Genomic DNA, 13,336 nt, shown 5'->3' on the forward strand with positions numbered 1-13,336 from the left:
ATTGAGTAGAGCAAGTTTCATACATGCGGCCAAGTCCAATTTGACTGGAAAAAAAGCCTCAAATTACCACGAACCCGTCGAAAACCCTAGAAAGGAGTGGTTTTGATTCGACTCCAAACAAGCTCCAACACCCCCAACTAATGCATGGGCTTTGTTCCTAAGGTTGAGGAGAGTCTATTAATGCTGGTGGTTGACGGAATCAGCTTCATGATTGTCGAATTTCAGCCGTGGCACCCCGGAACCCACAGGTTCCATTCATCATGGAATCAAGGCTAAATTTAATGAAATTTGATTGGAAATGGAAGATGGGAGATCATGGAATGTTTTCCAAGTCGTGGATGGCGGCGATTTGACGGAAATACCGATGAAAATCACATTGGAATAGCGTAGAACGGGTTAGGTCAACAAGGAGGAACTGGGTCAAGGGTGATCTGGTGCTCCTCCACTATCTCATTTCCCTTCCTTTCTTTTCTCCCCCATTGGTCACTCTTTTCTCTCCCTTCTTTTTGATTGGGCGTCCTGCCCTTCCTTTCTCTCCTTTATATTTCATATCCACCATCCATCTTTTCTTCCCTTTAATCTGGGCCACACACGTGGCTTTTCAGATTTTGCTCCAAAAATCTGGAGCATTCCAAAAAATAATAAATTTACAATTTTTCTTTTGACTTCATTCGTTAATAACTCCTTTGTTATAACTTCAAATTACGTTCCGTTTGCGCCCATACATTCGTAACGATGAGTACTACGAGGATAAGCCAAGGAAATGGATCTTACGTGACTCGACAAGGCGGTCAACAAAAGTCAATGCATTTGCCTTGAAGGGCATTTTCGAAATTTCACATTTTAAAATTATAAAAACCGTAGTTTTTGAAGACGGGTTGTTACAGTTAGGACGGAAAAAAAAAAATTGTAACAACACAATATGGCAAAAAAAGAAAGAAGCAAACTGATGTAACTATAAAAAAACCCTTTGGGGCCAATGTGTCCAATGCCATAACATCGTCTACGACATTTGCCACATTTTCCTTTATCTTGTTTCGACACATACATCGATAGTTATGAAACTAATAACGTATCTTGCCACTTAATACTATAATCTAATAGTATTCTTTTTTACTTACTCAGATCTCGAAACAACAAATGATAAATAACAAGTTCGTAGGCTTCAGATCTTGTAATATACTTTTTCACTTTACTTGATCTCGAAATTAACAAATGACAATTCACTTGATCTTGAAATTAACAAATGACATGTTTGTAAGCTTTTCTCTTAAATCTTGTAATATTCTTTTTCACTTAAATTATCTTATAAATGGCAAATGACAAGTTTGTAAACCTTCAAGTCTCAAATCTCGAAAATGACATCTTCATAACTATTTTTGAGTCTCTGACCCTAATATCCTACCAAAAACCCCATCAGGATCCTCTGCGGATCCTTTTGGTGAAGATCTTGAGGATTCGTGAATTGTATTCATTTATCATACATCGTGCGATCAATTTTTATCAAGTATTATTTGTGTTTAATTTTAAATAAAAATATTTAAAATAATTTATGACCGCATGATGTACGATGAACTGACCAAACTGACGAACCTTAGGGATTCTCACAAAAAGGATCTGGCGAAGATCCGGATTCCAAAAAACCCTTTGTATCACAAGGATATCATTGGAAAAATATGGAACACGTAATGTTAAATTAAAAGTTTAGATAAGTTAAACAACCATCTATGTTCGATCACCTCTAAAGTACAAAATTAAGCTAATGAAAGAATAGTTTTTTTTTTTTTAGTACAATGATATATTTTACACTAAGAAAAAGAAGGGAATTCGACTAAACCATATAATAAGTAACCCTATTTGGTATCAAATTAACTATTCACGAGATTCGAAACTAAAACCTCTCAAAGAATAGTTAGAAAACCAAAAATGCATCACAACCTTCCACACAAACCCTTTTATTTACATCCTCCTCATTTCCTTCCTTCCCATTATTATTCCATTTTCTATTATTCTCCTCACTTTCCTTGCCTTTATTCTCCTCCTCCCCACCACCATCTTCACCACCGAATACTCCTTTCACCACCGTCTCCACATCAATTTTATTTTCAATTCCGTCCGTAACCACCGCCGGCGCAGTTGCGGGGATGTACGGCGGCCTCGAGATTCGCAAAACTGAGTCCCACTCAACCCCTTTAAAGAAATCGTGGCCCTTGATCTCCACCGATCCGATTCTCTGCTTCGGGTCCTTCTCAAGCAAATTTTTTATCAGATCCCTCAAAGCCGTCGTTTGGCCTGTTAGTTCAGGAGTTTTTGTCAGTATCCGATAAAACGTCTCTTTTCTGTTAGATCCCCGGAACGGCGTCGTACCGTACAGCATTTCGTAAAGAAGCACCCCGAGGGACCACCAATCGACGCCGAAGTCATGGCCATGGCCCGATACAATTTCGGGCGCCACGTACTCCTCCGTCCCAACAAACGAGTTCGACTTCTCGGACAAATCCGAACCGGAGAGGCTTTCCGAGTTGACGCGCAGTTCGGGCGGCGCCACCGTTTCGTCCGGCGAAATCCCCGAGTTGCAGAAGCGGTGGAACGGCGAGCGCCGCTTCTTTTGCACTGGGATTGATTTTGCTATGGAATTTGATCTGATCCGATCCGATTGAGCTGATCGAGGAGGAGTCCTTATCGGAGAGAGCTCCGTGGAAAGATCGAAATCGACGAGCATAATGTGACCGCTCTCTTGGATCATGATGTTCTCCGGTTTCAAATCTCTGTAAACGACTCCTAATCCGTGCAGATAATCCAATACCAGAACCAATTCCGCCGCGTAAAATCTGAAAAAAAAGGAAACGAAAATCCGAATTTAATTTTCTCGGCAGCCAAATAGAATTGAATACATTAATTCGAGAGATCTTTGAGATTGAATTACCTGATGACCTCATCGGAGAACATCCTCTCCGTCTGTCGTTTTCTGAGGCAATTGAGATCGCGGCCAGGGCAGTAATCAATGGCGTAGCCGGCGAGCTTCTCAGTGTCGAGAACGCCATGCAGCTTCGGCAAGAGCGGGTGGTCAAAACGACGTAGTACTTGCTGCTCGAAGCTGACTCTCCGGTACTCGCTGCCGTCGCTCTTCGTGTCTTTACTCCTCCGCTCGATCAAGTCCTTGGAAATTACCTTTAAGGCCATGAGCTCCTCCGCCGGCTCTTCGCCCTTCACCAGAAACACCACGCCCTTGGCTCCGCGGCCCAGCACCGAGATCACTCTCAGGCGCTGGAAATCCAAGCTGGGAACCGTGACGCCGTCGTCTTGGTTGGCCATGGTTGAAAGCTCTGTTTTGGGTGGCAGCTGTGCAGGGAGCCAGAGACCGAAATTTATAGAAGTCTTAGCGAGGAAGGGTTCAATTCAAGGGGCGGGGCCCATACATTGGCTTTTACCTTCTTTTTTTACTCTTCTTTGCATGCTGCTGTTGGTGTGTGTGGTGCGCTGTGATGCGGACACGTATGGATATTTCCTGGGTGTGTGGTGGCCTGGCGGGATCGTGCGGTGGTTTACTGTTTCGAAGCGCGGGCAAATTTCCTGCGCGTTGTTGAGGATGACGTCGTCACTGAAATATTATTGTTTGGGAGATTTTTCTCTTTTATTTTGTTGATGTCTTGGAGGGCAAGAAACCGGGGGGAAGTGAATGTGAGTCCATGACGCGGTCTTTATTCCAGAAGACGTGCGGTGCAGGGAATGTTTTGGTTCAAACTGGTGGAAACTTACGGTGCTTACGCGACTCTGGTTATTGAAAATATTGAAATAAGAGAAACAAAATTTTAAGGGTTTTTTTTGGGTTTGGGATCCGGAAAACCCTTAGGAAAAATTCGAAAATCAATCCCCAATTCTAAATTCATCCTCCAATTTGAAAATGAAAAACCCTAACCCAATCCGAAATTCAAACCCTTAGGAAAAATTCGAAAATCAATCCCCAATTCTAAATTCATCCTCCAATTTGAAAATGAAAAACCCTAACCCAATCCGAAATTCAAAACCCCTAAATCTTGAAAGAGAGGAGTGGCAGTGTTTGGGCCCAAAATATTATTGCTGGGCCGAGCAGCAGGATGTGCTCGGCCCAAGGAGATGATAAATACTATGGGCCGAATAATAAGGCCCGGGCCAGCTAACAGGGTCGGCCAAATCCTATCATTAATGGTCCAGATAAATAGAAGGGTCGAGGGAGTCCTGTTGCGACTGGGATTCTCGACCAGCAAGGAATGAAGTCCCGAAACGAAGGAAAATTCAGAATCCCAGTAGGAGTAGGTTTGTTCGAAGAAGAAGCGAAATGGGACAAGGACTCCCAATCCAAATCGGAGTCAGTTTCAAGGAATGGGGGACTATAAATACAAGAAATCATGCAAACAGAAAGGACCTTCACAATCAGCATACAATTGCCCTGCGCAAAACCTCTCAAACACCTTGAGATTTTTTCCTTTTCTTTTCCTGCCGACACACCTTCAGTTTGGATAAACAGCACTGTGGAAGCGCCCGGCGAGCACCTTCAGTTTGGATAAACAGCACTGCTGCCGCAGAATCAGCCGACCGAGAAGCACCTTCAGTTTGGATAAACAGCACTGCATCGAGGTCGACCGATTATCTATCCAAGTCTCGGTCAAGAAAGGTTTTCGAACCTTTGTTGGCAGAGGTCACCTTGCTAAGCTTTCTCGGCATAGTTAGGTGTTACGAATCACATTGCTCGTCGTACAGGACGCCGAGTGGTTTTATGATTGGATACTCGCAAGTAGGTTTCAGGGTTCGGCATTCCGACGGCCGAACTACGTTTACCATCAAGACATACATCACGTTCGAGTACCTGTGCCCATACACCTTGGTCTCGATTCGACGTGCTTATACTCTCACGAATATAATCACGGTGACCGAATCGGGATCCGACGATTATTGAACTCCGCAGAATTGGCAGCCTTGTCTTCAGGCTGTAGAACTCAGAGACCGAGAGCGTTCCTTCCTCGGTCGCAATCGCAAGATACAGAAGTCAACGACGCGCTCCAAGCGACATCAACAAATTTTACTCCTCGGCCGAGCTCGGCCGACGAGTTGGCACGCCCCGCATTCAACCGAAGGACGTAGTTAGCTTACTAGTTACTCGGCCTGCGCGCCACGTAGGTTTTGTAATTATTAGGGTCAACATTTTGGCACGCCCAGTGGGACCATTTGTGCTAAACCTTCGGAGTTCATGACCATTGAGACACGGTCTACGAAGCAGAAAACAACCATGGGAAAGTCAACGACTGACTTACCAGTGCAAGGCCTTGGGCAGGATTTGCACTCTACAAAAAATCCGATCATAATTGCGCCGCCCGAGGCCACAAGTGTAACACGCCGAGAGAATGAGGTCTGTCTCGGCGGGCAACTTCACAACCCCGCAGTCCCGAATCAAACAGCTGGAATGTTCATGGAAGGGATTGTGGAAGATTGTGATGACGATGGCGGGGAAGGTTCCGATCCACCAACTAGGACTTTCCTTCGAAGACGACTGGATGAACAATATCGTCAGGTCGAGCAGTCGATTGGTCAGAAGATGAATGATTTGCTAGACGCAATACGTAGTAACAGCGATACACAGACCAGAATGCTTGAACTACTAGTCAGTAAAGCTTTCGAAGATGGACAGGTCGGCCAACCGCGGCAGTTCCCGACAAATGTGCCCATACCAGCCGAGAGAGGGTCCGCTCGGCCGCAAAAGTGAAGTCCTATTTCAGACTCTTTGAACGGGGAGGAAGTGAAAAGAAATTTTAGAAGTTCCAATTTCGATTAGAAAAGGTTGCTTTGCTTACTCTTCTATTGTTCTGTGGTCTACTCAACGGTTGCCCTAGTCTAGCTAGATTGATGCTCAGGTGATAATACAAAGATAAATAAGAGAAGTGAAGGAGAGGAGATTGGGGCGAGGGGAAGAGGACCAGGAAATAGATCCGAGGGACCAAGCCAGGGAGATGAAGACGCTTCCATAAACGTGACAGAAATCCAGAGAATGATTGATTCGGCCCTAAAGAAAGGGCCGAAGTTTCCAAAATTCATTCACCCATACCCGGCTTATGTGGAAAGGTTTGAATACCCACGAGGATTTAAGATCCCCGATTTCAGCCTCTTCGCCGGGGAATCATCTTTATCCTCACTAGAACATGTGGCTCGGTTCACAGCGCAGTGTGGGGACGTCAATAGTGATTTCTACAAACTACGGCTGTTTAACTTTTCACTGACAGGCTCAGCCTTCGCCTGGTACATTAATCTTCCACCCAACTCCGTGCAGAGTTGGGAAGAGTTGGTCGAAAAGTTCCATGAACAATTCTATCGGCCAGGGATGGAGATGTCCGTATCATCCTTGGCCAGGATGGCTCAAGCATCTGATGAATCTCCAATGGAATACCTAACAAGGTTTAAATCGGCCAGGAATTGGTGCCGAGTGCCACTCCCCGAAGTGGAATTCATCAGGATCGCCCTCAACGGATTGGACGTGGAGTACAAGAAGAAGTTTCTGGGGGCAAATATTCGAGATATGTACGAACTTGCTCAACACGTCGAACAATATGAGTATCTGCTCCGAGAAGAAAAGATATCAAAGTCACCATCCCGGGGGACGTTGTATAAGAACCCCACGGTGAGCTATGCATCGGCCGAAAGTGAAGACCCTCAGTATGCGAGTGTGGATGCGGCCGAGATCATAATAGACAAACCCTATGTTTGCAAGGCTTTGGCGCAAGTAAATACCAAAGACGCCAAAACCCGTTTGACCGCCGAGGAAACGGGTAAGTCATCAAAAGTATACACTTTTGATATCACCAAAGCTGACGCAATTTTCGATCAGTTATTGGCAGCAAAAATCATCAAGCTTCGGCCGGGGCATACTATCCCTAAGGCCGATGAATTAAAAGGAAAGATATACTGCAAGTATCATAATTCTAATAAGCATGCAACCAATAATTGTGTTGTGTTCCGGGACACAATTCAAAGCTGGATCGAAAAAGGAAAGTTGAAATTTCCGGAAAAAATGGCGGTCGACGTTAATCCTTTCCCTTCGACAACGATTGGTATGGTGGATGCCCACCTTCCCAAGAACAAAGGGAAGGCCGAATATGTCCCGGTGCAGCATATCCGTCAACAAAATGGTCGAACAAGACTAAAGCTTGATATATTTTCAAATGCACCGCCAACGGAACAATCGGTGCGACCCGCCGAGGAGCCGATGACAAGGTCAAAATCCGACGGAACTTGTGGCTCGAAGGTTTTATGTGACCATTGTAAAACACCAGTCGAACCTGGGAAGAAATCTTCAACATCACCTACGGCCCTTACATCATCAAAGGGATTAGGTCCACGACGTCAAGTGTTTGATCGACTCGGCCCACAAGTACAGCCGAAAGACCAGACCTCGGCCAGGCGGCGTCTTGATTTCGACGCACCTTTCTATAATGAGGATTATTACTCGCGCAATGCCAACAGTTCAGGATTACCAGCCGATCGCAAAACTTTCAAACCACCGAGGACATCAGATCAACGCTGGTACAGTTACAACTCTCCAACTGGCTTGTATACGGCGCTATCTAAATCTCAAAAACGTCGCCGCCAACGGATAGATTGCATGGCTCGGCGACAAGAAGCGCAAGCTAGCCCGGCCAACCAATGGCAACCAAAAAAGGCCGTGGAAGATATTGGCGAACGGCCAACCCCGACTATCATGACCGAGTTAGTCGAAGGGAAGAAAGTAGCGGATGCTGATTTCGAAACCACTATTGAGGAGGTTGAGAAACGTATTAAGATCCTTCTCCGGCCTGGGGAAACGAGAGCTCGTCTAGAGTACTTTACACAAGAGGCCGAAAGGAAACTTTCTCCGTTACCAACGCGCGAGCCGTTTATCAAAATACGGCGCAACTTACACCCTCCATTCCTCGGTGCATCCATGGAATACATGCGAGAATTTCATAAGAAATACTCCGCAAATGATTTGTACGGACTCCCCAAGGCATGTCAGGAAGCCCTCGACTTAGCGCTAACTTGTCCTGATGCCGAGCAGATTATCCAGAAAACTTCTGATCCAGCCATTAAAGCTAGGTTCCAACATATACGGGAGGCTCGGGTCCTTGGTTTTGAGGTCGATCCTTATACAGATATCGACGCCGCCGAATTACCCTTTTCGCTCGAAGACCTTCAGCATTTATGCTATCATTTCGAAGTCTTCTCAGCTGTATCGCTCTTCGGCCTCACGGCCGACGAGGAAAAACGGATAGCACGATTGGATACCTATCTAGACACGAGGAACGCCCGTATTGCATATGAAGAACGAGCCCGTGTAACAAAGGACCAACATAAATCTTCGGCAGTCCACATCGTCGAAGGAAATGGCCCACCCACACTCGATTTGGTTCCCACGTCTCGGATACCGGCTCTTACCGAGGAACTCAAAAGTCTGATCGAGGATTTTCCGACGACTGCTACAGAGGATAGTTCTCCGGAAGACGACGACCATGACCCAATGGGCCCCTCGGTCCTCGAACATATGGAGATTAGTATGGTACACGTTCTACCCACTGAATTCCAACCGAGTACCCACCAGTCGAGTTTCTTGGACGGGGACGTAGTTGCCGAGGAAGCCACACAAGTAGACTTCGTCGCAAATGACGACGACCGAGAAAACCAAAGCGGAGATAACCTTAAGGCAGCTTTGGCCGAGCTATTTCCCCGCTCCTCCTCGGTTAATCTCCAACACCTGAAGCCGTTGTACGTCACGGCACACATCGAAGGATTTCCCATTTCTAAAGTATTTGTCGACTGTGGAGCCACGGTCAACATTATGCCAATATCCGTCATGAAGGCTTTACGCCGTTCTGATAATGAACTCATTCCGTCAGGGATCACTATGAGCAGCTTTGTTGGTGACAAATCTCAGACCAAAGGGGTGCTCCCGCTGGAAGTTAGCATTGCCGGTCGTCAACACATGACGGCATTCTTTGTCATTGATTCCAAGACGGATTATAACGCATTACTTGGCCGCGACTGGATCCACCAAACCAGTTGCATTCCTTCATCATTATACCAAGTCCTCATCTTTTGGGATGGCAAATCGGTCGTAGTTCACCCGGCCGATAACCAACCATTTGAAACCAACATGATTCAGGCTCGCTATTATGATGATCACGTCGGCTACATCACCCTCCAAGGCCTTAACGAGGATGGACGGCCGACGAGAATTTCAGTACAAAAAGTGATTGAGGTCGGCGCCGAGACTGTCCAACAGGATTCGGCGAGACTTGGCTTGGCGAACTTGGTTATCAATGCCGATGATTGAGCACACCACACAAGAACGGCGTCAGGCCGCGGTTTCATCTACAATGGAACGTCTGCTGGCCCATTGGTACGCCATTACCAAGCAACCACATTCTGGCGTCAATTTAATCGAATTTCTGGCCGAATCAGATAACGGCCCCGTTCTATCTTTCGATAAAGTTCAGGCTGCGCCGGCCGAACTCGAAGACCATCGACCTCAAGTCAAGGACCCGTTAGAGGAAGTGAACGTCGGCACGGCTGAGGATCCTCGAACATTGTTTATTAGTGCGTTACTCCCATCGTCCATGAAGGTCGAACTCCGTAAATTACTCCACGAATTTAAAGATTTCTTTGCGTGGAGTTATCATGAAATGCCAGGCCTCGACCGAAACCTTGTGGAGCACGAACTACGCATCAAGGAGGGGTGTAAGCCTTTTCGACAGCCTCCTCGCCGATTTTCAAACGAAGTACAACTCGGCATTAAGGAAGAATTAGTTCGGCTTCTAAAAGCCGGGTTTATTAGGACCGCTCGGTATGTCGAATGGTTGGCCAATATCGTCCCCGTATTAAAGAAAAACGGTGCCCTTCGCATTTGCATCGATTTCCGTAATCTAAATCTGGCTACTCCCAAGGATGAATATACGATGCCGATCTCAGATCTATTAATTGATGCCGCGGCTAATCATGAACTGCTCTCTTTTATGGACGGTCATGCGGGTTATAACCAGATTTTCATCGCCGAAGCTGACGTCCACAAGACGGCTTTCCGTTGCCCGGGGGCACTTGGTACTTACGAATGGGTAGTCATGCCTTTCGGCCTCAAGAATGCTGGCGCCACATACCAAAGAGCCATGAATATGATCTTCCACGACTTAATCGGTACAATCGTCGAAGTTTATATCGATGATGTGGTCGTAAAATCCAAACGTCGTCAAACACACCTGGACGACCTGAGGCAAGCGTTCCTTCGCATGCGCAAAAACAACCTCAAGATGAACCCGACCAAGTGTGCTTTCGGTGTTTCGGCCGGTAATTTCTTAGGATTTTTGGTGCACCATCGCGGCATCGAGGTCGACGAAAATAAAGCCCGCGCCATCATTAGCGCACCACCGCCGACGACAAAGAAGCAGCTCCAGTCGTTACTCGGGCAGATAAATTTCCTCCGTCGCTTCATCGCCAATTCGGCGGGTAAGATGAAGGCATTCTCTACGCTCTTAAAACTTAAGGATACCGACAAATTTGAATGGCGTGAAGAGCATCAAATGGCATTTACGCAAATCAAGGTGGCCCTTTCAACCCCACCCGTGCTCGTTCCACCATGTCGCAACAAACCCCTTAAATTATACATTTCGGCAGCTTCTGAATCCATTGGTTGCCTCCTCGCTCAAGACAACAATGGAGGGCGTGAACAAGCGATCTTTTATCTTAGCCGAAATCTGAATGAACCAGAGCTCAATTACTCCCCTGTCGAAAAACTGTGCTTAGCTTTGTTTTTTGCTGCATCCAAGCTTCGGCATTACATGCTCCCATCAGTAACGCAGGTCATCGCCCAAACAGACGTAATTCGATACATGCTCACTCGGCCTATTGTCAAAGGCCGAATCGGGAAATGGACGCTCGCATTATCCGAGTTCAGCCTTCAGTATGTACCCCAAAAAGCCGTCAAGGGGCAAGCTCTTGCCGATTTCTTGGCCCAACACCCTTCCCCTTATGGTTCTGAGGGAGACAACGTCGATATCGGTTTAATCACCACGCGCGATGGTCATTGGACTATGCATTTTGATGGTTCCAGCACTTCGACCTCGGCGGGTGTGGGCATTGCAATTCAATCGCCTGACCACTGCCGATGGTATTTTTCTCTCAAGTTAGATTTCAGCTGCACCAATAATCAGGCCGAATATGAAGCCCTCATTATCGGCCTCCACGTTTTACACGATCTACGGGCCTCCTGCGTTCTCGTCCTCGGTGATTCCGAACTTGTAATTAACCAGATAAACGGCCTGTTTCGTTGCATGAGTTGTACTTTAGCGCCCTATCACATGGTCGGCACCTACCTGGCCGAGTTGTTCGAACGGATCACCTTTGAACATATTTCACGCATCCACAACACAGACGCCGACGAACTCGCCCAGATCGCCTCCGGAGCACAACTCATGGGGGGCAAGCTAGGCCGAATTGCAGTCACAAGTCTGCGCTCGTACCCAGCCTTGATCAATCGGCAAACTCTCCAGCGCGCACACGTAATACGCACAAGGGTAATGTCTCTCCCATCCCTACTAGAACGAGGAGATCCCGTGGAAATATGTGCCGTCGAAGTAGAACCAGATGATTGGAGAATGACGATGTTACGATACCTCGATAACCCCAATGGGAAACATGACCGAAGAACGAAGGTCCACGCCACGAATTACGTGTCGTACCAAAATGAGTTATATCGCAAGGGCGAGGACGGGTTACTACTATTGTGCCTCGGCCCACAAGAGGCCACCCAAGTAATGGCCGAGGTACATGAAGGAATTTGTGGGGCACATCAGTCCGGACGAAAGATGCGTTGGTTGCTCCGACGACACGGTTATTTTTGGCCCAATATATTAAAAGATTGCATCGAATATGCACGGAGGTGCGTACCATGCCAAATTCATGGACCTATACAGAGAGCCCCGGCCGATTTACTACACTCGGTCACTAAACCTTGGCCATTCAGGGGTTGGGCAATGGACGTAATTGGCAAAATCACGCCATCATCAGGGGCAGCGAAACACGCGTGGATAATGGTAGCAACTGACTATTTCACTAAGTGGGTCGAGACAAGGTCATACGCCGAATTAACTGCTAAAGAGGTATGCAACTTCGTAGAGGAGAATATTGTGACCAGATTCGGCGTGCCAGAAACGATCATAACTGATAATGGTACGATATTTACGGCCGATAGGTTTAGGGAATACGCGGCAAGTTTGAATATCCGACTGGAGCAATCTACGCCGTATTACCCACAGGCAAACGGGCAGGCCGAGGCAAGCAATAAAGTGTTGATCGGCATCCTTGAAAAAATGGTAAAAGAGAAACCGGGGTTGTGGCATTTGAAGTTAAATGAAGCATTATGGGCATACCGAACTTCACCCCGGTCGGCCACTGGAACCACTCCCTACGCATTGACTTATGGACACGACGCTATGTTACCAGTCGAATTGAGTATAAGCTCGTTGCGAGTAATTGAGCAGAATGATTTGTGCAGTATTGAATATAGTCAAGCGATGCGACAAGAGTTAGAAGACTTGGAAGAAAGTCGAATCGACGCGGGTAACTTGTTGATAGCACAAAAGAAAATTGCCGAGCGAGCATATAATCAGCGTGTAAGACAAAAAACGTTCGGCGAGGGAGAACTGGTTTGGCAAACTGTGTTGCCTGTTGGAATTAAAGACCCCAGATTTGGCAAGTGGTCGCCAAATTGGGAAGGGCCATTCATCGTTCACAAAGTCCTCGGCAGGGGGGCATATCATCTAAGAGATCGGACGGGTTCAGTTCACAAATTACCGATTAATGGAAAGTTTTTAAAGAAGTACTATCCAATTACATGGGAAATGCAAGAGTAAGACCATTGTATTGAGAGCAAGACGACCATTGTATAGCAAAACGACCATTGTATTGATAACAAAAAATCATTACAAGTACAAATACAATGATGAATTCCTAAGGGGTCGAGGGGAGGTAAGTCTCAAGGGCAGCTTTCAGCTCCAGCCACTTCGCCTCGCTCAAAATTATCTCAGCCTGCCGCGTTTTCTTGTTGCACTGCAGTTGCTGGATACGCCGTGCGCCGGCAGCGAAGGCCGTCAGCCGAGCCTTGTTAGCCTCAAAATCCCTCTCAAGCTCGGAAGCAGCAGCCGACCTTTGACGTTGAAGGTCAGAAATCTGACGCTGGAGGTCAGAGATCTGGAGATCAAACTCGGTCAGCTTTGCTTTCTTTGCCTTGAAAGCCTCCATCTCTACTCGGCCAGCCTCATGCGCAACCTTGGCCACCTTCAAA

General features: G+C 46.7%; 2 protein-coding genes across 2 annotated transcripts; one reads left to right on the forward strand and one right to left on the reverse strand.

Annotated features, from left to right (window-relative positions):
* Positions 1-1,675: 1,675 nt before the first annotated feature.
* LOC137730203 (serine/threonine-protein kinase OXI1) lies at positions 1,676-3,396 on the reverse strand. The gene is made up of 2 exons (XM_068469274.2): positions 2,927-3,396; positions 1,676-2,831 (listed from the first exon to the last, which is right to left on the reverse strand). Exons 1-2 carry the CDS (start codon positions 3,313-3,315, stop codon positions 1,913-1,915), a joined length of 1,308 nt encoding a protein of 435 aa, XP_068325375.2. The 5' UTR covers positions 3,316-3,396; the 3' UTR covers positions 1,676-1,912.
* A 1,327-nt stretch (positions 3,397-4,723) lies between these two features.
* LOC148693688 (uncharacterized) lies at positions 4,724-12,944 on the forward strand. Its single transcript, XM_088678092.1, has 4 exons — positions 4,724-5,736; positions 5,941-7,799; positions 10,567-11,509; positions 11,567-12,944. The coding sequence occupies exons 1-4, from the start codon at positions 5,228-5,230 to the stop codon at positions 12,903-12,905; spliced, it is 4,650 nt and encodes a 1,549-aa protein (XP_088534218.1). The 5' UTR covers positions 4,724-5,227; the 3' UTR covers positions 12,906-12,944.
* Positions 12,945-13,336: the final 392 nt, after the last annotated feature.

This window comes from Pyrus communis, chromosome 10, assembly GCF_041283825.1.
Source record: "Pyrus communis isolate YQ-2024b chromosome 10, ASM4128382v1, whole genome shotgun sequence".
Classification (NCBI taxonomy): domain Eukaryota; kingdom Viridiplantae; phylum Streptophyta; class Magnoliopsida; order Rosales; family Rosaceae; genus Pyrus; species Pyrus communis.